Source organism: Chelonia mydas, chromosome 1 (genome assembly GCF_015237465.2).
Source record: "Chelonia mydas isolate rCheMyd1 chromosome 1, rCheMyd1.pri.v2, whole genome shotgun sequence".
NCBI lineage: Eukaryota > Metazoa > Chordata > Testudines > Cheloniidae > Chelonia > Chelonia mydas.
Genome location: NC_057849.1, coordinates 302,024,628 through 302,046,303, shown reverse-complemented (window position 1 = coordinate 302,046,303; position 21,676 = coordinate 302,024,628). Strand labels below are relative to the sequence as shown.

Here is a 21,676-nt window from a genome sequence, read left to right as displayed (position 1 = left end):
ATGATTCCTCAGTAATTTAGCAATCACCAGGATAGCTACCAACATTCAGAGTTTACTCAAAACAAGAACAAATCTTACCCCTAAATATAACAATATTCCATAAAACATAAATTTCCAGAAAAAGCACCGTCGAAGAGCGTTAATAAGTTTAGGTTTTTTCTTTGAAGTCGCCAGCTCCCTGTCCCATTGTCTGAAAAGGAACCAAAAAACAAGACCATTAAGTTGTGTGAGCAAATATGTGAGTCTACAGCTCTAACATAGTTCAATTCACTCAAGTATATCCAAGGAGATTTAGCTAAGGTGGCTGATGAAACAAAGCCTTGCAGAGACCCCAAAGATCTGACCCTCATTGACTTGTTAGCTCAACAAAAGTTCAAATCTAGTTCACCCACATATTTGGCAGATTTATATACTCAGCCATACATCACCCTGCAGGGAGTTAATTCATTAAAAGGTCAGGTTGTATGTTTTAAAGAAACCTGCTGTACTTCTTAAGACCAATACACAAATAATAGGCAAATAAAAGTTTTGGAGCTCCTCCAGTTCCTAGCAAGAAGAAAACAAAGAGAAGCTATTCTAAAATGTGACTTTTTAAAAATGGACTGCATTGGTTTTTGTCAGCACTGAAGAGATTTTTAGATGGTAGCCTCCTAGTGTATAGTATATCTTCCGTCAGAAGCAAAGAGACAAGTTTACTATTTATACAAATTATTTATTTGATAATTGTAAATTAATACTTTTAATTTTGGCAAATAAAGATAACATGCATTCAAATAGAAAGATTAAGGAATTGGACACTTCCTGTATAAATTGTACCTTGTATCAATATTTATTAAGCATCACCAGGGTGCTCAGTACAGTACCAAATGGCAAAGGACAGTGACTAGTGATTTTGGGTGCCCAATTAAAGACATCTTAAAGGGGTCTGATTTTCAGCAGGCAGATGCTCAGCACTGTTATTTTTGAAAATGGAGCCCCCTGCATTTTAATCTAAATGGACAGACTTAGCAATGCATAGCCAATCTGTCCTGGATGACAGCAAAAGATAAAATGGATCTTTAAAAAACTAAAAAAGTATGTGCAAGAGCTAGTAAATTAATTAGTCACAGATCAAAGGAAGTTAGGAGCCTCCCTTAGAGAACCTGGACCTTAAAGCCCTATTTTAGCTTCTCATTTAGGACCCATTCCTGCAAGCACCCCACAGGTGAAACTGATTCCAGGGCCAGCACAAGGCCTATACACTACTTAAGAGCCACACAATCCTTATTTTGAGTGAGGCTTTTTGCAGGCCCTCTATATGTGGGTGAATTTCACTCAATGCACAAACTCCCATTTGACTCAATAGGGATTCCATGGGTGGAGGACCTCTAGCACAGGCCACCTGGGTGTGTTAACACTGGTAGGCTTGGCATGAAGAGTACATTTTAAAAAGGGATTTCAACAAAGAGAAGGTGGTTGTCTTTTATGCTAAAGGTGGGAAGGGATTTTCAGGGGTAAGTCAAAGCATGAAAGAGAGAATTAAGATGAGAATGGGAGAAGAATACAAAGAGAGCAGTGAGGCACTGTCAGAGTAAAGAAATGGGAGCAGAGATGTAGGCCCGGGTGAAGTAATGCAAAGGCCTTGCAAGAAAGAATGAGATGCCTGAACAGGATACAGGAAGTCAGTAGATTTTTAGTTGTGGTAGTGAGTGGAGGAGGGCAAGGTGGTAATCAGGAAGGCCAGGGCAGAGGAGGCTGCCTAAGAGAAATAAGGAAACAACCAGCATTTTAGCCCTGGGGACATAAAGGAAAGGATGGAATTTTTTTCAATGGTATAGAACAAAAAACAATAAGATTTGGTGATGACCTGGATATGCTACGAGGAAGAAATTAGGGGTGTTGAACTGACACTGAGTTTGAGAGTCTGGTGACGGACACGAAGTGACCCATTTTTTGCAAGCTACTACATAGCTTCAAACTTTTCTGAACTGAGCCATATTCCATTTACTGTCTGAAATCTGACTAGAGCTTAAAAACATCTGAAAACTCTATTGTTCCAGTGTTTCTGGTGTCAAGTTTCAATAGATTAATTAAGTGAACTAAGCTGATAGATACCTCCACCATTTCTAGCTCACTCTTCCAGACCTAGTTACTGCCTTCCACATCATGAGATAATGCTAACAAAATACATACTTCGTCATACCTTTCCAATTTTTCAGAAAGATTATCTGCAGAATCCGCAGAAGGGATTTGATATATGTCTGACAGTTCCAGACGTTGTCTGTAACCCTTCTTCAAAATTGGTTTTGTCCATCTAAGCAGAAAGAGAATAATAATAACTATCAGTTTCCAAGGTTAATTCTGGAGTTGGTTTAGCTATTAAAGCACAATCCAGCATTGCATAGATAATTCATCATACAACATATTATATAATAAACTATGAAACTATATTGTATTTACCAAGAATGATGTAGCTACTGAAAACATCTGGTACATATAGATAGATAGATAGATAGATGACATTAACAAACAGATTCAGAGTTCTTACATTTGACCATTTGGGTCAAGATCTGCCAGGCTCTCTTACATACAAACTCTCATAGTCAATAGGAGTTAACTGAGTAGAGGATTGGGCCCTTTGTGTTATATTTCCAATAATTTATAGTCTCCATTATCATGACTATTAAATCACAAAATAATATTACATTAGTGATAGACGCTATATTCATACAAGCAAGGAAATTCTACATTACAGCATTAATTGCGTGCAGGGCAGCTTGCACTGCATGTTACACAAGACCTTTTGAAGGCCTCTAAGTATAATGGGTGTGCTGAAGATATTTTTCATCCCTAACTTCCATTTATTCTTGTCATTATAAAGTTAATACAGAACTTAAAGAGCGCATTCTTAGTGCAATGGACAGGTTTAACATTAATGAGGCTGTATTATTAATGGAAGTTGCAATGCCAAATATCCATGCTTTCAGGGAATAACTTTGGGAAACAATTTTTGGACATAATCAGCTTGAGAATGATTTGGGAACTCATCTTACTGCATCAATGGCAGTTGCAACATTTCCATTGATTTCAAACAGAGCAGGAGGAGGCCCTTGCTGATCCATAGGGGAAATTCTCTATAAACCCTTGTCTGATCTATTCAGTATCTGAAATGCCTGCTACTCATTACATGTTCTAGAACACTATTCCCAAGAAATCCTGTTCATAATTTTATGTCATCATCTATTAATAAGGTCATCTGAAGACACACAAGTAAAACAAAATACAATTAGCAAATTAATTTACGATTTACTAAAAGTGATGGTATATTTTACAGATACCCAAAGTTACATGCACAATATGCTTGGCTATCATTGTTAACTATTATACATTTTCTCCAAAATAATTGCATAGATAATGCGAAAGAAACAGATTGTGAATGATCACTGTGTATGTGTATAAATGTGTGTGTTGCATAGACAAACCATATGACTTAGGAATGAGATAAAAATTGTCATCTAACAAATGTAGATTTCAAAATAGTTACCATCTAAGAGCAAAAGACCTGCATAATTTATTGCCAAGAAAAAACAGTCTGTAACTAAGGGTCAAACAAAACTTCAGGTAAAGAATAAGGGATGTTTTAAAGTGGTCACTTAGAGTTGCTTATTGGAGGTGAGTCTTAGTGTAGGTTTAACTGTGTGTTTGTGTACGTGTACATTATATTAAAAAAATGGACCAGATTCTCAGCTACACTAAGGCCCCATTACATTGGCAGCATAAAGGGGCCCTAAAGTGGGTGTAAATATAATACAGAACAGTGTACAAGGGCCTTAGCAAAAATGAGAGTCAGGGTCATAATGCATGCGTGTATGTGACTGTATGAAAGAACATGTGTATACACAATCTAATCTATCATTTTAAAAGGTAATTAATCATATGAAACATAAATCAATAATCCTAGCTATTCAGTACATAAAGCACTTGGGGAAATTAAATATTTCCCAGTGGACGTCTATATCTAGCTTAAACACCACAAAGAGAATGTGCTTTCAGTAATAAAGGGATTGTCTTTCATTGCTGCAACCACAGAAATGTACAGTTCCAGATAAATTGTTTGGTCTCAGCTCAGTCCTTAACTGCAGTTTACATGAAAAGGCAGACACTATTCATAGGTCACAGGAAAGCCAACTGTCAGACTCTGTTCTGAAGAGCCATAGGAAAAAGTATATGTGTTCGTGAACTTTTTGCTACTGGAGTCAGAGGTCAAGGTCTTCAGAAATTGATATCTAATTCATTTTAATATCTTCTGTACTTAAAATAAGTCATAATTTCATTAACTGATGAGCCTGTGTGGTCATTACAAAGGATGAGTTAGATCATGAACAGGATGGTAGAAAGGAATAGACGCTGTTGATATTGTACATGGGTTATACAAACACTACTAATCCCTTGTCCTTCGGAAACAAAAACACTTACGCATTTGTTTCATAAAAGAAACTGTTGTACATTCAGAAAATCTGGCAATCATAAATGAATGTAAGTGAGGGTCCATTAAATAGCTACTGTAGTTAATGCAAGTAAGCTGAGAGAGCTCCTAAGAGACCCCTTAATGCCAAAAGTACTGTACTAAAGCTCCACGCCTCGGATTGACTTTGATGAGTACCCTCAGGCTAAGGCCTTGTACAATGGGCTTGAAAACTGTAATAAGCAAACCCTACCTTACCTATCTTGAGACAAGGAGGGAAATGATTTACAGTTTCATACCCCGTATATATTGGGAAAACAATCTCCACTGCATTGTTTCTTTTCACACCTTTTCCTTTATTTGCATTTTTTATTGGAATTGAACTGGGCAGTTTGCCAGAGACTGAAGAAACAAAATTAATTGTAGTTGGAGTGAGCAGAGTGACGGTTATAGAAAAATAGCATGATATAACATAGGTCTACTATACCCATGAAAATGTGGCTTGAGTTGCTGATCAACTACAATTCTCCCTCATCCTTAATGGTGTGTATTTCACCCACCCAAATTAACTTGTAAGCACCTAGGACCTTCCTTAAAGACGAGTTTGATTCAACCCGTGGGCATAAGTGGAATCTCCACCCATTGGAGCAGCTGCACCCAAGCTGGATTCACCTTATGAGCAGGCAAAGCCGTGCTACCATCACCTTCCTCCAGGGTTCCACTGGGGGGTGCTTCTATCAACAGCAACCAAGATTGTATAAGACTCTGGTGGTGGAAGCAGAACAAGGACATGCTGGCTCAGGGCTGGTCCACATTTGAAATTTAGGTCAACATAGCTACATCACTCAGGGGTGTGAAAAATCTATACCGCTGAACACTGTAGCTATATCGACCTAATCCCAGGTAGAGACGCAGCTTCTGTCGGTCTACTTACTGTTCCTTGGGGATGTGGTGTTCCTACAGGGGTTGAAAAGCCTCAGGCTGTCTCGACACTACAGGGTTATGCCACTTAGCTACAGAGCTGTAGCTATGCCGGTATAACCCCCATAGTGTAGCACCCTATGGCCTCGGTGCATCTCCTGGGTGCTCTGGCCCTGCCCCCTCCCCAGCCAGCTCTGTCCAATTTCTGGGCTGTATCAACTCGTGTCAGGCTGCAGCGCATAGTGGTGTTAAGACACAGCTTGCAATGATGCTTGTCCCTTGAGGTGGGCTTTCAAAAACTCCTTCGGTTTTGCTGTCAGGAAGCAAATCCTGCTTGTATGTATTTTATAAAGCACCATGCACATCCATAAGTAACCCACAATAATAATAGTTTGGGGGGGCAGATTCACCAGTACACTCTGACTTTTTTGCACTGGTCTGGTGATGCTATGTGGCGATAAACCTAATTTAGCTAGCCAGTTAAGCCAGTTTTATAGATGGTTTGCAACGCCAAAGCAGCACGATGGAACCAGAGTCGCCCTTAATTTGTGAGATACCAACATTAATTCCTAATTTCTGGTTCTCATTTCTGTTGTGAGTGAGAAATAATTTATGAAACAAAGAAAGCAAGGAGGAAGGGAAACAGATTGGCCTTAAAGCATTATACAGTATTAGCAAATGCCACCGGATTACTGGCTGGCATTTAATGAACTCTTTCACAGAGAAACCTGTCACGCTGTCAGAGTCTTGCAACTAACTAGGGATGTTATTATGGGCATATATACATGAAACCCAGCTGGAGACAAGTTTCAAGGGTGAACTGTAGGTAAGAAAAAAAGAAGGAAAACAAGTTCCACCTCTTTTATTGACAGCCTGGTAACAAAATACACACCATAAGGATATAAGACACAAGGATACCATGTATGTGACACATTGTTTTAACTTTGCTTTTGTTTGTTTTCTAACTAACCTTTTTCTTTAATATTCCCTCCCTTTAGCACTCTACAATGCATCTCTTATTGTAGCTATTTGCTCTTCTAGTTTGCTCAACCTTATTCCATATGAGAAAATTCAAACCTATTGGATGAACTTCTCTGCCCTGCTAGAGAGTACTACCTTGTCTCTATTAACTGATGCTGTCTTCTCAACAGGGCCAAATCCTGGCCCTGCTTAAAGCTGCTTCCTACCCCTCTGAAGTCACAAGAAGCTTCAATGTTGGTTTAACCAGCAATGTGGGTTTTCCCCCAGCATAGAGGAACCTCTGCCCTGGACAAAACATATCTGGCCCTCTCCCTCCCCCAGTCCTGATGTAGACATGCAGGTGTAGAAGAAGGCATGGTCAAAGAACTACTTTGCTCTAGCCAAATTGTGGAAACTCAGCTGCGGCCCCTGCTGCAAGGTGTGCAGAGAAGCTGCCCTGCAGGGGCAGACCTGGGGGAGTTCTGGCGTACTCTGACTCAATTTCAACAGGTGCTGTGTACACTACCACACACTTGGTCAGCTCTATTGACTGTAGCAAAGGAGATTCTGGCTCCGCTGTCATCCCTTTTAGATAGCTGGCAAAACTTTCAGTTGGGAGCTGACTGGACAGCTGAGACCAAGTAACCAACACACAATTCTGAACTCCCACCACATGTCAGCAACAGACCAGAGTGCATGGACAGGTTGGACTGACCCAAAGCAGAGAGGGGATTGCACTGGCATGGGGCAGAGAGTCTGTATGTGTTTAGCTATCCAAGGGGGTTGGGGGCAGGGGGAGATGTATGCTGTAAGAAGGGCAAGGATATCTGTGTAACTCTTGCTAAAGATCCTTGACCTAGGGGCGTTCCTGGCTTTCCCAGGGTTAGATAAAAGTGGTGTTCTATTGTTAAGTGTGGTGCTTATTCCGGGAGTTGACTCTGGTCTCCCTGGGAAGGAAGGCTGATGTTCGTGAAGAGGCCAATGGCTGAGACTTGGGATCCTTTCCCCAACCCTGGGAGCTCCACTACCTGACATATGAAAGACTTTGTGCTTGAATCAACATGGCTGTTAGAGGGAAGTGCATATCTCACACTCACTTTACATCTGTGATGGCAGCTTCATTCCAGTGTGAAATTTAACCCTCAGGGGATGGCAGGCAGTGCATGGCCAGGAGAGGACAGCTTTAAAACATGGCTGGAAATCCATCAGAGCACAACTGATGGATTCAGTGCACCCACAGTGCAACAATTTGTCCCTAGCCAGCACCACCACTTCCTGGAAATGCATTGGGCAGTCTCAGGTCCCCCAGATGCATGGGGTTGCAGGTGTCTTGTTTTGTTTCATTCCTCCTTTCTGTGAGCTTTCCACCACAATGGGACCAACGCTCTGCGTATTTCTCTGCCTGAATCAAACCTCTAACATTATTCTCCACTTACCGTAATTTAAAAACATTCTATATGAAATCAGATGTTAGGATAGAAAATACTTATACAATACGTTGCATTAATTTTGTATGGCTGTGATATATTTCTTTGCAGCTCTGAAGGGGCAGGATTTAAATATAAGAAAAAATTGAACAAATATTCTGAACATTATATTTATTGCTTCAAAGAGCTGGAGGTAAATGTGGATCTTATTAATCTGTATGCTTTCTTTGCAGGTCACTAATCATAGAATCATAGAATCATAGAATATCAGGGTTGGAAGGGACCTCAGGAGGTCATCTAGTCCAACCCCCTGCTCAAAGCAGGACCAATCCCCAATCAAATCATCCCAGCCAAGGCTTTGTCAAGCCTGACCTTAAAAACTTCCAAGGAAGGAGATTCTACCACCTCCCTAGGTAACGCATTCCAGTGTTTCACCACCCTCCTAGTGAAAAAGTTTTTCCTAATATCCAACCTAAACCTCCCCCACTGCAACTTGAAGAATTAAATTTCTCTCTTAACGAACATTTGTGTTTGCTGTCAAGTGTTATTTAACATGGAAAACATGTAGCTGCAATATCATTGACTATGCCACTAACTGTGAATAGCACTGTCTGTAGAATAATCAGTGTTCTCTTGAAATCCCAGGGTCCCAATAGCTAATCTTAATGAGAATTACTCAATGGAAAATCTTTGACAAGATTTACATTTTTTATTACCATTTTCAAAAATGTGACATTTATTCTGGCTATTGTCCAGGATTCCCCACTGAGTAATGTGATCTAGAAGTGGCTTTGGGGATCCTGCCTTTTTAGCAGAATTTTGATTTTTCCTTTGCATAGTGCTTTTTACAGCTAGTAAGATGGTCAATGCCACTTCAGGTTTTTGAGGTATTACAACTATGAAGCCCAGTCTATATGTGAAAACCAAAATAGGGCACATTCTAGGAACAAAGATATACATGTGGTGTGCCATATAAGGGTAAAAGATATTAAATGCATTAAAGTCTGTCATTATTTGATCTGGATAGGCAAATGTGAAGCTTGTCATAAGCAACAGAGATACATCCACTGAACTTTCAATTACAGAGTGGATCCATGAAATAACACAATGAGTCTATTAGTTGTAAACAGGGCTAGCAATAATATTTAGTTGCTAAAGCACGTAGCAATGGAAAAGCTGGCCCAAAAAAAAGTCTCTTTTATTTTTAGATATTAACTAATTCTGCAACAATGAACTAACCTCACTTCACTCTGACCTTTCACTAGGAAATATGTCTTGGACCCCTAAATAGCTTTCCCTTTAAAAACAAAACAAAGTAACTAACTATTTGTTTCAATGTTATTTTAAATATATTGTTAAAGTATTAGGTTAGTTTTCTAAAATTATTTGCAATAGTTCAGTAGTAAGATATCTTTAGATTTTTAAAACTAACTTTCGAAAAATCTGTTGAGTTCTGCATAAGTCAGAAGATGAACAATAGCAATAAAATGACTAGAAATGTTGTATAGGTCAGTAAGGGCCAAATCTTGTTTCTATTATTCACAGAAATAGTCTCAATGACTTCAGTAGGAGGCCTTGTGTGACTAAGGTGAGCAAGATTTGATCCTGAATCTTTTATCTATCAGTACTGTAATCAGAATTAATTATCAGATCTACAATAATGGTCTTTCTACTGGTAGACTAAAATATCTGCTCAGTTTTCAACAATTAAGAAAGAGGACCTGGACAGCTAAGAGGTGAAACCAACAGCTTTGCAAATTTAGGACAACCACGAGTAGTGTGAAATCATTTGGCAAATGATTGCACAGTTTGCAAATACAATCACTTTGGTAGTCACAAGTTTGTTCATTATAGCCTGGCCATTACGTGTCTTGGCAGAGACCTCAAAATATCCATTCTTTCGAATATCCCCCAGCAAGAACATTTTGCCACTAAAACCATGAGTTTCCCTGGGTTTGACACAGTCATTGTCTATCTAAGCCTTTATGGGCACATTACGTACTGAGGTCCAGTGTAGTTTTCACATGCTATTCAAAAAGCTGTGGAATAAAAGCATTTCATCAGAGAGAAAGTTTCCAAACCTATACTTTATTCCAGCATCACTGACTTATTTGTGAACAGAACTAAATATCTTATTGAACAATTGACAGCGGGTTTACTGGGATTAATGAAGAAATAAACATCCACGGGTAAATTGACATCTTCTCAAGTTCTTCTCTCATGCAAGAGAAATTACTATTCCCATTGAAGTGAAAATATGTCAAACATTTAGGTATTCAAGGGAGTGAGCATTCCTATATGTATCTTTTGTATGGAACTTGGTTGTAATAGCTTGTTTCAGGTACATTCTGAATTAACTTTCCCACACATGAAGCATGATTTGGTGGTTGAAGTACTGGACTGGGACTCAGGAGGTCCGGATTCATTTCCCGCTCTACCACAGCCTACCTGTGTGATGTTGGGCAAATCACTTAATCTCTCTGTGCCTCAGTTACCCATCTGTAAAATGAGAATAATAATACTTCCTTTTCCCCGCACCTTGCCTGTGTTGTCTATTTACACTGTAAGCTCTTCAAGGTGGAGACTGTATCTTACTACATCTTTGTACAGTGCCTAGCACAAGAGGTCCTTGATCTTTATTAGAGGCTACTATAATACTATAATACAAATAATAAGATGGTTTTCATCATCAATTATTATTAATTAAAAAAAACTTCAAGGATTCAACTGCATTGCCCTCCTTCCTGATAAAATAGAATAAGTGTAAAAAATGGATAAGTTCTGAAATATTTAAAATATTTACTTTGGTTTAAATGTACATACCCATTACAAGTTTTTGTCCTATCACAGAGCCAAGAGCCTTTGGGCAGCTTTCAGAAAACTCACACACATGTTGATTTGAGCAGGTGTGTTTTGGATGGATGAAATGGCTACAGGAAGAGGTTCCATTAGTTGCTGTGGTGCAATTGGTTAGTACTTTTGGCTGTTAAGTGGAAGATTGGTGTTTCAGACTTACCCAGGGATGGACTTTAAACATGTTAGCAGAGGGAGGATTGCACTGGGATTGAAATGACAGGATTTGTAATATGGAGATCAGACTACTAGTACAGGTTATGCCACAGATTTCCTCTTCTACACTGGAGTCATCTCTTGCACCCAAATTTTTAAAAGTGGACTCAAATTTTGAATGCCCATCCTCAAAACCTTAGGGACTGATTTTCAGAGATGCTCAACACTCACAAAGTCATCGACTTCAATCAGATTTCTGAGTGCTCAGCACCTTTGAAAGTCAGGCCTTATGTGCCAAAAGTTGGACACCAAAAAACTGATGTGTCCAAAGCTAGTGGCCACTTCTGCAAATGTGGGAATTAATCTCTATATATCATTTACCTCAGCTCCAAAATAATGATACTTATTATGTTTATATAAATATAATATTTTCCAATTCCATGGGGATATGGTGACAACTAATGAATGTATGTAAAGTACTTTGAGATCCTTGGATGGAAGGTGCTGTCAATGTGCAAAGGGGGCATTTGCTTAACTTCACACACTAAGTAGTCCTCATGAAGACAATGGGACTACTTTGCCGAAGGCTACATCTACATTGAAAATTAAGATGTAATTCTAGTGCAAGTAGGCATACCCATACTAGCTTTGATCTAACTGGCAGTGCAGGCTGGTCAACACAGCAGATGCCCATTTGCTAGCCTGCACCAGGTTTCATGCTGAAATCTTCATTGCTGCTGTTTCCCATGCTAGCTAAATTAAAGCTGGAATGGGTATGCTTACTTGCACTACAATTATACCTTAATTTGTGGTGTAGACATATCCTAAGTCTTTCCTGGATCAGGGTCTATTTTTTTGAGTCAAGGTCAGAAGGAACCACTGATGATCATCTAGTCTGACCTCCTGTATAACATCGGCCATAGAACTTCCCCAAAATAATCCCTAGAGCAGATCTTTTAGAAAAACATCCAGTCTTGATTTAGAAATTGTCAGTGCTGGAGAATCCACTTTCACCCTTGGTAAGTTGTTCCAATGGTTAATTACTCTGAATGTTAAAAAATTACACCTTATTTACAGTCTGAATTTGTCTAGATGAAACGTTTCCAAAGCATGGACTAGTGTCTTGTCATGAGGGGTAGAAAGGAAGAAATGTATTCTGGAGCTATGATAGAGACAGTAGCAGCACAATTATAACTTGTGTAAATCATAGACTCATAGGACTGGAAGGGACCATGAGAGGTCATTTAGTCCCGTCCCCTGCACTCATGGCAGGACTAAGTATTATCTAGACCATTCCTGACAGGTGTTTGTCTAACTTGCTCTTAAAAATCTCCAATAATGGAGATTCCACAATCTCCCTAGGCAATTTATTCCAGTGCTTAACCACCCTGATAGTTAGGAATTTTTTCCTAATGTCCAGCCTAAACCTCCCTTGTTGCAATTTAAGCCCATTGCTTCTTGTCCTATCCTCAGAGGTTAAGAAGAACAATTCTTCTCCCCCTACCTCGTATCTTTTACATACTTCAAAACTGTTATCATGTCCCCCCTCAGTCTTCTCTTTTCAAGACTAAACATACCCAATTTTTTCAATCTTCCCTCATAGGTCATGTTCTCTAGACCTTTAATCATTTTTGTTGTTCTTCTCTGGACTCTCTCCAATTTGTCCACATCCTTCCTGAAATGTGACACCCAAAACTGGACACAATACTCCAGTTGAGGCCTAATCAGCGTGGAGTAGAGCAGAAGAATTACTTCTCATGTCTTGCTTACAATACTCCTGCTAATACATCCCAGAATGATGTTTACTTTTTCTGCAACACTGTTACCTCATATTTAGCTTGTGGTCCACTAAGACCCCCAACTCCCTTTCTCAAAAAGAAAAGGAGTACTTGTGTGTGGCACCTTAGAGACTAACAAATTGCATCCGATGAAGTGAGCTGTAGCTCACGAAAGCTTATGCTCTAATAAATTTGTTAGTCTCTAAGGTGCCACAAGTACTCCTTTTCTTTTTGTGAATACAGACTAATACGGCTGCTACTCTAAATCCCTTTCTGTAATACTCCTTCCTAGGCAGTCATTTCCCATTTTGTGTGTGTGCAACTGATTGTTCCTTCCTAAATGGAGAAATTTGCATTTGTCCTTATTGAATTTCATCCTATTACTTCACACCATTTCTCCAGTTTGTCCAGATCATTTTGAATTTTAATCCTATCCTCCAAAGCACTTGCAACCCCTCTCAGCTTGGTATCATCTGCAAACTTTATAAGTGTACTTTCTATGCCATTATCTAAATCATTGATAAAGATATTGAACAGAACTGGACCCAGAACTGATCCCTGTGGGACCCCACTCATTATGCCCTTCCAGCATAATATGGAATGTTTTCCACATAAATTGTTTTCCTAGTAAAAGTTGTTACTTATCTTGTTTACTTTTCATTTCTTCAGTATGAAAAAAATGTAATTTCCTAAACCAAAACCTGCTTATTTATTCACAGTTATAAATGTTTCAGAAAAATAGCTAATTTTTAAATTATGAACTTTTATAGTCTATACTGACCAAACCTCTCCCTCTCTCTTTCTCTTTTTGCAAGCCTGGATCATTTTCTTGAATAGTCATACAAAAAGAGGGTATTCCCTTGTTAAGAGTCCATATGTGACACTGCTCCTTTATAAAACTTGTTATTGTCTGAACTTTTTTTAGGGCAGGGATTGGAAACATTTTTAAAGAAAATGTACAAATACAGTAGTGAATTGTATCTATCTTAACTACATTAGTTACAAACTAAGATTCAAATTCCACACTTAGCTATGCTCACATAACTCCCAAGCAGGACACATGCATCTAAGCAAAGAATCTGGCCATAGGTTTGTAAAAAGTAATCTATTATTTAACGTTTCATATGCTGTCATCAGATAGCTGAGAACTACTATGATGAATGATATGTTTATCACTGAGAATCTCCTGGTGGATATCTTCTCTGCAAATTTTGCCACAATTTCAAATGGCCCTATAGTGAGTGACCTTCAGTCTATTACATTACATCCAGATTGGCATTTAACAAATACAAAGCTATGAAAGAAGCAGAACCCAGTAGACACTGTTTTAAGTGAAGATTTCTTAAACTACATGAAGATAAGATTATGGGACAATATTAAATAATTGTTGTTAGTAGGAAAAGTAACTTTTTCTTCTAAATCACTTTATAAACAAAGGAAGGATTGAATCCCTGATTTTATTTCAGCTGCTCTGTTCATGCTACACTAGAACATTAGCACTTGAAAGCACCACACCTGGTCCATGGGATAGCACTTAAGCCGCATGCTTAAAGTTAAGCACATTCTTAAGTGCTTTCTAAATGAGGCTGCTTTCTTGAATGGGGCTGCTCTTGTTATGCAGATACAATTACATACCAAAATGAAATTCTACAGTTTTAGAAAAACTCAACCAAATTCAACTTTTTATCACTTTATGGGATGAACCAGTTTTTTGAGTCTACAAGTGTCTACCTAATGCAATATAAGAATATTGTTCTGGTTTTGTAAAGTTCATCACACATAGTATTTCTTAAATTTTGTTCACTTCTTATAACTTGACAGTTTTACTTGTTGCTCCCAAAAAGCATGTTAAAAGAGGCATAGTTATCCTTAAATCTAGTCATTTTAAAACCTAAAAGTTGTCTGAGATACTACACCTGCCAGAGTTCCCCTTCTATTCATAATCACATTTTCGATTTTATAAACGGATTTTCTCACCCCTATTGCTGCATGTAGGACCCACACAAACAACAAGGGAAACTAGCCAGCTGCGTGAAATTGGGTGTACCCAGTATGGTCTCAGATGCCCAAAATTGGGGAAATATAGAGAAGGATTTTTGTCTTTCTAATCTCTCTCTAGTATAATATCAGCTGTTGCTTGTAACAGCTCCAGGTTAAAGGTTTTCAAATTTGTGATTTCTATGTTGTCCCACTGTGTGTGGTGGGGGAAAGGGACGAAAGAGGATCCCTTGTACACACAAAAAGAAGAAAAAAGGGACCAGGAACTTTCGCCCCCACAGGACACGTCTCAGTCTGAAGAGAGACGGTGTCTATTAAGGTGTCCCTAATATCACTTTTTAAAAAAACGTGCTTGCAAAGCAAATTTCCCCCGAAGTTCTCACACCTTGGAGTGAAGTCTACAACAGCCAGGCTCAGAAGTAGAGCAATTTACCAAAGGTTGCGCAGATAATCTACTATAAAGTAATTTACCCAGTATGGGTGTGAACATTCATGACACTAAGAGGTTTCAGCCGCCCCGCGTGTTCAAAACGCTGGCACAAGGTGGCAGGGAAGACCACGGCGCGCAGATCCTCCTGGAATAAACCGGGCGAGCGCAGCCCTCTTTGCAAAACATTTCGGGGCTAATGGGTGTAAGGCAACGTGCCCGGACAAGACGCGCGCTGAGGGTCCCGGGCTCCAGGCAGGGGCAGTCCTGCGCTCGCGCGCACTCACTTCCCGCTGCCCGTCCCCCGGGGCCCTCCAAGGCGCGCGACGGACACAGCCAGGAGGCTGAAGGTGCAGAGCGCCGGGGAACCCAGCCGAGCCACACCTCGCATGCCGCCGCCCGCTGCAGGGTCCTTCCCCGCGCCCCAGCCCCGGCTCTTACCTGAAGAAAAGTTTGGAGAAGATGTTGGCCTTCTCCAGCGGGGACTGCTGCATGGTGCCCGGGCTGCCTGCTGGGCGGCGCTAGGCGCAGGGAGCTGCAGCGGCGCGAGCTAATTGCTAAGCTCTCCCGCGGCCGCTCCGCTCCTGCGGCTCCCCCACCTTATGTACCCTGCCCGCGCTGATGTCATTGCCTCCCTCCTTCCCCTGCCCCTCTCCCCGCCTCTGCTGTGCCCACGGGGCCTGCCCTCCTACCCTGTCCCCCGCGCCCCGCTGGCCTCGCCCCTCGGGAGCAGTCCCCGCGGATCCGGCACCAAAGGAATCCGCCGATGCGGGGGACACCCGCCTGGTTCTGCCAGGTGCGCGCTCCGCGCCCAGCCGGCTGCCGGGACCCCCGACCCCGAGTTCTCAGGGCAACGCGAGGAGCCCCGCACCCTCCCCTCTCCCCCGCCCCCGGGTGCCGCCTAGCTGCGTCTCGGGCTTTGGGGGAGGAATAGCGACGCCTCTCGGACCTACTCGCCCCACACTTGTGCTTCGGGCTGTATCAAGCAGGGTGGGCTCCAGAGCCCCTTGGGGTCGGTCTCTTCCAGGTAACCCCCCACCCCTAGCAGTTTGCTGGGATCAGGCGGGCAAAGCCCCCGCTCCTTAGCTCCAAACTGATTCTTCCTTCTGCTGGGAAAGTCCCCCCCCCCCCCCCGTCCCCGCCCTTAGCGCTTTCTGGATTGTGCCCCGGGGTCTTATTCCCTGCCCCCTGGGTTGCAGTCTTTGCCTGGTACTGCGTAACACTGCTCACTCCAGAGCTGTGATCCCAGGTATTACTACACCCCATCCCCACCCCTAGCCGTGCTGGGAGCTCAAATGCCAAGCACAACACATCACCGCCCGAAAAGAACTGGCAGGGGTTCACCGGGACACCTGCTATCGAGCCAGTTTCAGTCTCAGTCAGCAAATCCTCTTGAACAGTTTATGGAGAGAAACGGAGACTCCCACTTTAAAATGCAAGACTTGGCCTGTAAAGCTGGTTTCCTCAGAAGAAAAGGTAAACTCGGGTATCTCGAGGAAATCCGGCGCTCTTGCCTCAGCCTTTATAAAGTGCTCAGTACACCTTGTGTTAAATCCTGGAACGCTATTGTGAAAAGTGTTAAGCACACATTGATAATGGGATGGAGCAGATTAATAGCAAAGTAGGCTTTTTAAGCTGAGATTTTTTTTATCATCTCCAGGTCTTTGGCAAATTTGTTTACTGTGAAACTACCTGATTCATTTCTGCTTGATATGAATGCAAATAAGTACAAATGTGAATACTTACTAATAAGGATACTGTCATGGGGTGTGCAGACCCCAGGCTGTCTTGGCCAGTAAAGGGTTACTAGGATTGGGAAACTGCCTGCCTGCTCAGCAGGGGCTGATCAGGGGACTCACAACAGCTGCAGAGATAAAAAGATGTAGAACAGAAGGGTGGGATGGTACCCAAAGAAGCTGAAGGGCTATGGTGAGCCGGAGCCTTCAGCAACAGGCTGGTGAGATACTGCCCAGGAAAATGGACCCTCTGGAGGATGGGACCAAAGGGGTAACTGAGGAACATCTTGAAGGACAGGCATGCTAGGTAGGCAAGGGGAGCATGAAGGGGTTGGGAGAGCTTGATGCTGACCACTTTGTTATAAGAACAGCTATACTGGGTCAGACCAAAGGTCTCTCTAGCCCAGTAATCTGTCTTCCAACAGTGACTGGTGCTGGATACTTCAGAGGGAATGAACGGAACTTGGCAATTACTGAGTGATCCATCCCTTGCCTTCTAATCCCAGATTCCAACAGTCAGAGGCTTAGGGAAGTGCAGAGTATGGGCTTGCATTCCTGACCATCTTGGCTAATAGCCATTGATGTCTGTCCATGAACTTATCTTGTGCAGGGTTTCTCGTCTTGAACCCAGGAGAGTGGGTGAGCCTGGATTCCCTACCAAGCCCAGTATGGTTATTTATCAAGGCCTTCAAAAAGTGAGCCATACCCAAAGAAGCCAGAGGCTGTGTCCCCCTCACCTAGGGTCACTAGCCTTCTGAAATATTGGACTTTTTAATACCCCCCATCCCCCAAAAGGGAAGGGGCTATCAGTAGCCTGGCCAGAGGGCTGAGGTTGTAACAAAGAATCAGTGAGTGGGCTGGAAGGTGGGCAGCCCTTCAGACAAGAAGGGAAAATGAGGCAGAGTTGCTGTGTTACCTGGTCTAGCTATGAGGGATACTGAAGAAGAGTCATATTTATATTAAAAATGCATCTGCTGCATATTTCTTCTGTTTTCTTACAGGGCATGGTTGTCTAAACTCATGAATGTAAGAAGTGAAGCTGTTTCCTTATTGTGAAACTTCCCCAGGACAATCATTCCGGCTCAGTCAAGGTGGGATGTCCTATATTTCATAACGTTGCATCAACACACTATTATTTATAAAGCACCATTAATGTGCATTGTGCATTACAAACAAGATACCTGATTCCTGTCCCCAAACAGGTTAAAATCTAAGCATAGCCAAAGTGCCAACAAACATAGAACTAACATTAGGAAGAACACTGATCACAGCATAAGAACATATGGTTATTTTGTTTAGTTATGCATTCAGTGTGATTGATCCTGGTTTGGTTTGTTTAATACTCTGGTTTTGCTGTTTAGACACTCCATTTGTTGATTTTGATTTTTGTATTTACAGCATTAGATATGGGAGGGGGGGATCTGTCTTTCAGCAAGTGCATGGTTGCTCCCCACAGTACATTGTCTAGTACTTTATCCAGACTAGTTGCATCTCCAGCACTGTGCTTTTCTCTTCGTGTAGGTCACGCTACCATTTAACTAGCTGTCACTCCTAGGAAGCTTTTACTGACATTTTTAAATTAATTTTATATCGTTATTTCTAGTTATGCCCAAGTGTACTTCCATAAATAATTCCTCTTCATCTTGGTGGTGTTTCCTCATGGTATATGTAGTTGGTTAATGTCTTCTCTTCTGGAGTGTCTAAACGAGGCTTTTTTTGTCTCAGATTTCCCACTGATCCTACCACAGTGATCGCAATAATGGGAGTGCCAGTGTAGACAGGACTCCAGACAGCTGTCAGTGTCTTAAGCACTAGGTCATCTCATCCTACTCGGATTAGGTCTAGATGATGCCATGCTTAAAACATCAATGGCTGCTGAAGCATTGTCTACACTAGTACTCCCACTGTTGCGATCACCAGTGGAGCTGAACTGGTGGTAGCAACAGTGGGAATCTTGAGGCAAAAAAGATTGTTGGAGATGTCCCTCTTAATCATTGTTTAGAGCTAAATTTGCGAAAAGTCTAAAGTCTTTCCTTATAAGTCAAGCTCTCTAGCTCCTTAACTATTTTGTTTATTCTTCTCTGTACTTGTCAATAACTCTTGGATTCTGAGGTGTCCAGGTGTAACGTCATCAGAGCCACAGGGACTTGATAACTCTGCATACAGAACCCAAAATTGCATAGGCCTTTTTTCCCTTATCAGATTGCAAACTCTAATCTAACTTGTCCACTATCACTCCCAAATATTTTTTTCTGCATTGCTGCTTTCTCCCTTCCAATGAATATCTATATTTCAGATGACTTTCACTTTGAAAGACTTGCAAGGTAGTGTATTGAGGAATCTTATTTTGTCACTTTAGAACTGTCCATATTCCTAACCTTCTCTAATGGGGTTGATGCTGCTCTAGTTGAAATACTTGAGAAACTTGTCCGTAACACTAGTCTGAGCATGAGTTGGTCTTAGGTGTGGGAACCACAAAGGTTCTTAGATGCTTAAGTCCCAGTTTTGGCTCCACTGTGATCCCCAAAACTCCTGCTGAATGCAGAAAGGTGCCCTAAACACTGAATTAGTCATTTCTCTCTAGCACAATGATTTATTCACAGTGGAACAGCTTGAGCAGAAGATACTGAGGGAGTCCCAATTCAGAATATCCCATAACTAACTAGTTAAAGCACCGGCCTAACATTTGAACAGGTGTCTCCCACCTCCTCTCCCCCCGCCCCCGGAAGAAGGTGGGGGCAATGAACCCTGGGTCTCCCACATCCCAGGTGAGTGCTCTAACTACTGGGATGAAGATATAAGGTGTTCTTTGTGAAGTATCGCAGGGGCCTAACTCATTCCTGCAAGAAACACCTTGGGCACCTAAGCTGTCTGACTCCAGGTGGTAAGTTCTTGTTTGTGCATTGCGAAGAAGATCTAGGTGCCACCCTGCAACCTGGACTTATGTGCCTATCTTGGGACGGGGAGGGAGGAGTGCGTAGTGTGGCTTAGTGCACATCCTTCTCCTCAGCATTTCCCATTGGCTAGTTTAGGAAGCCCCCTGCCTAGCGTGCTGTCATTTGTGGATCACATTCTTAGGCATCTCTCTCCCCATTTGTCATTTAGGGAGCCTAGATTCCTAACTTAGCTTTGTGGATTAGTGTTTTTCCTGTGGGTGGTGGGTTTTTGTTTTTGTTTTAACCTGCTAGGTGCCTAAAAATTAAGTGTTGTGGCACTCAGAGTTGCAACTCTTAGGTTTCTTTGTGAATCCCACCCTAGTTCTCTTTGGGTTAGAGTTGCAACTCTTAAGTCTCTTTGTGGATCCCACCCTAGTTCTCCTTGGGTTATTTCTGTTCTCTCTGGTTACACCCCCTTCCAGTTTAGTATCTGTGGATTTCACTGACATGCTGTTTATTTACTTCCATTTTTAGAAATGACCTAAAAGTCCCAATCTGACACCAGCAATTTTATCCACTAATTTTATGCACTTCCAGCTGGTTTTGCTACATTTTGCTCAAAAAACTTAGGAAAAGATAAAGTCCCTGATCCAAAGATCTTATCTTGGAGGGGGGGGGGAGCCTTATCCAGCAAAGATTTAATATAATGCAACAGACCAGCTACAAATGGAACTTAGAGGCAAAATAGCACATCTGTATGATATGGGGACCTCTCCGCAGGGCAGAAGCTGCTCTAAGAAGACAGCTAAGGAGTCCCCCAAACTGAGGGCTGGAGTACAGCTAGCATTTTCAGCTCTATTCCTCCTTCCCACCCCGCAGTTCCTATGGCCCTGAAGTCAATGGAGCTGTGCCACTTAAACTAGGACTGAATATGGCCCAGTGTGTTCTGTTACATGCTTGTGGTTTTAACCGTAAAAGTAAACTAATAGCTTTTGCAACTAGGATATAACATTCACCATTGAATTAAACCCTAAGTCACCACGGAAAACAGGGTAGACACTGGTTTTATTACAAGGATAAATTCTACATTCTGCTCTGCTTCTAAAGAAACTTTCAAGGAAAAAGAAAACAAAAATATGTTCATTTGCCAAGTATTCAGAAGGTGATAGGCTGACAGCTTCAAGCCCTGGTCTACACTAGGAGTTGAGGTCGAATTTAGCAGCATTAAATTGATTTAACCCTGCACCCATCCACACGATGAAGCCCTTTTTTTCGACTTAAAGGGCTCTTAAAATCGATTTCCTTACTCCACCCCCGACAAGGGGATTAGCGCTGAAATCGGCCTTGCTGGGTCGAGTTTGGGGTACTGTGGACACAATTAGATGGTATTGGTCTCCGGGAGCTATCCCAGAGTGCTCCATTGTGACCGCTCTGGACAGCACTCTCAACTCAGATGCACTGGCCAGGTAGACAGGAAAAGGCCCGCAAACTTTTGAATTACAATTTCCTGTTTGGCCAGCGTGGCAAGCTGCAGGTGACTATGCAGAGCTCATCAGCAGAGGTGACCATGCAGAGCTCATCAGCAGAGGTGACCATGGCGGAGTCCCAGAATCGCAAAAGAGCTCCAGCATGGACCGAACGGGAGGTACGGGATCTGATCGCTGTATGGGGAGAGGAATCCGTGCTATCAGAACTACATTCCAGTTTTCGAAATGCCAAAACATTTATCAAAATCTCCCAGGGCATGAAGGACAGAGGCCATAACAGGGACCCGAAGCAGTGCCGCGTGAAACTTAAGGAGCTGAGGCAAGCCTACCAGAAAACCAGAGAGGCGAACGGCCGCTCTGGGTCAGAGCCAAAAACATGCCGCTTCTATGATGAGCTGCAGGCCATTTTAGGGGGTTCATCCACCACTACCCCAACCGTTGTTTGACTCCTTCAATGGAGATGGAGGCAACATGGAAGCAGGTTTTGGGGACGAGGAAGATGATAGCTCACAGCAAGCAAGCGGAGAAACCGGTTTTCCCGGCAGCCAGGAACTGTTTCTCACCCTGGACTGGGAGCCAGTACCCTCCGAACCCACCCAAGGCTGCTTCCCGG

The 21,676-nt window shown here is 42.0% G+C and overlaps 1 protein-coding gene and 1 long non-coding RNA gene across 3 annotated transcripts in view; one reads left to right on the top strand and one right to left on the bottom strand.

Annotated features, from left to right (window-relative positions):
* Nucleotides 1-15,541, bottom strand: part of CFTR (CF transmembrane conductance regulator) — a 152,040-nt gene extending 136,499 nt beyond the window's left edge. The window contains exons 1-3 of one of the 2 annotated variants that reach the window (XM_043549956.1): nucleotides 15,406-15,541; nucleotides 2,183-2,293; nucleotides 79-190 (exon numbers count right to left, since the gene is read on the bottom strand). In XM_043549956.1, coding sequence (XP_043405891.1) covers nucleotides 79-190; nucleotides 2,183-2,293; nucleotides 15,406-15,458 — 276 coding nt within the window. In that variant the 5' untranslated portion in view covers nucleotides 15,459-15,541. Of the gene's footprint in view, nucleotides 1-78; nucleotides 191-2,172; nucleotides 2,294-15,405 lie in introns of those variants that run through there. The other variant, XM_027820802.3, reaches the window with a different exon arrangement.
* Nucleotides 15,542-15,863: 322 nt separating this feature from the next.
* LOC122466431 lies at nucleotides 15,864-20,743 on the top strand. The gene is made up of 3 exons (XR_006291909.1): nucleotides 15,864-16,440; nucleotides 17,702-17,791; nucleotides 20,111-20,743. It is a non-coding gene; the product is annotated as an uncharacterized LOC122466431 (long non-coding RNA).
* Nucleotides 20,744-21,676: the final 933 nt, after the last annotated feature.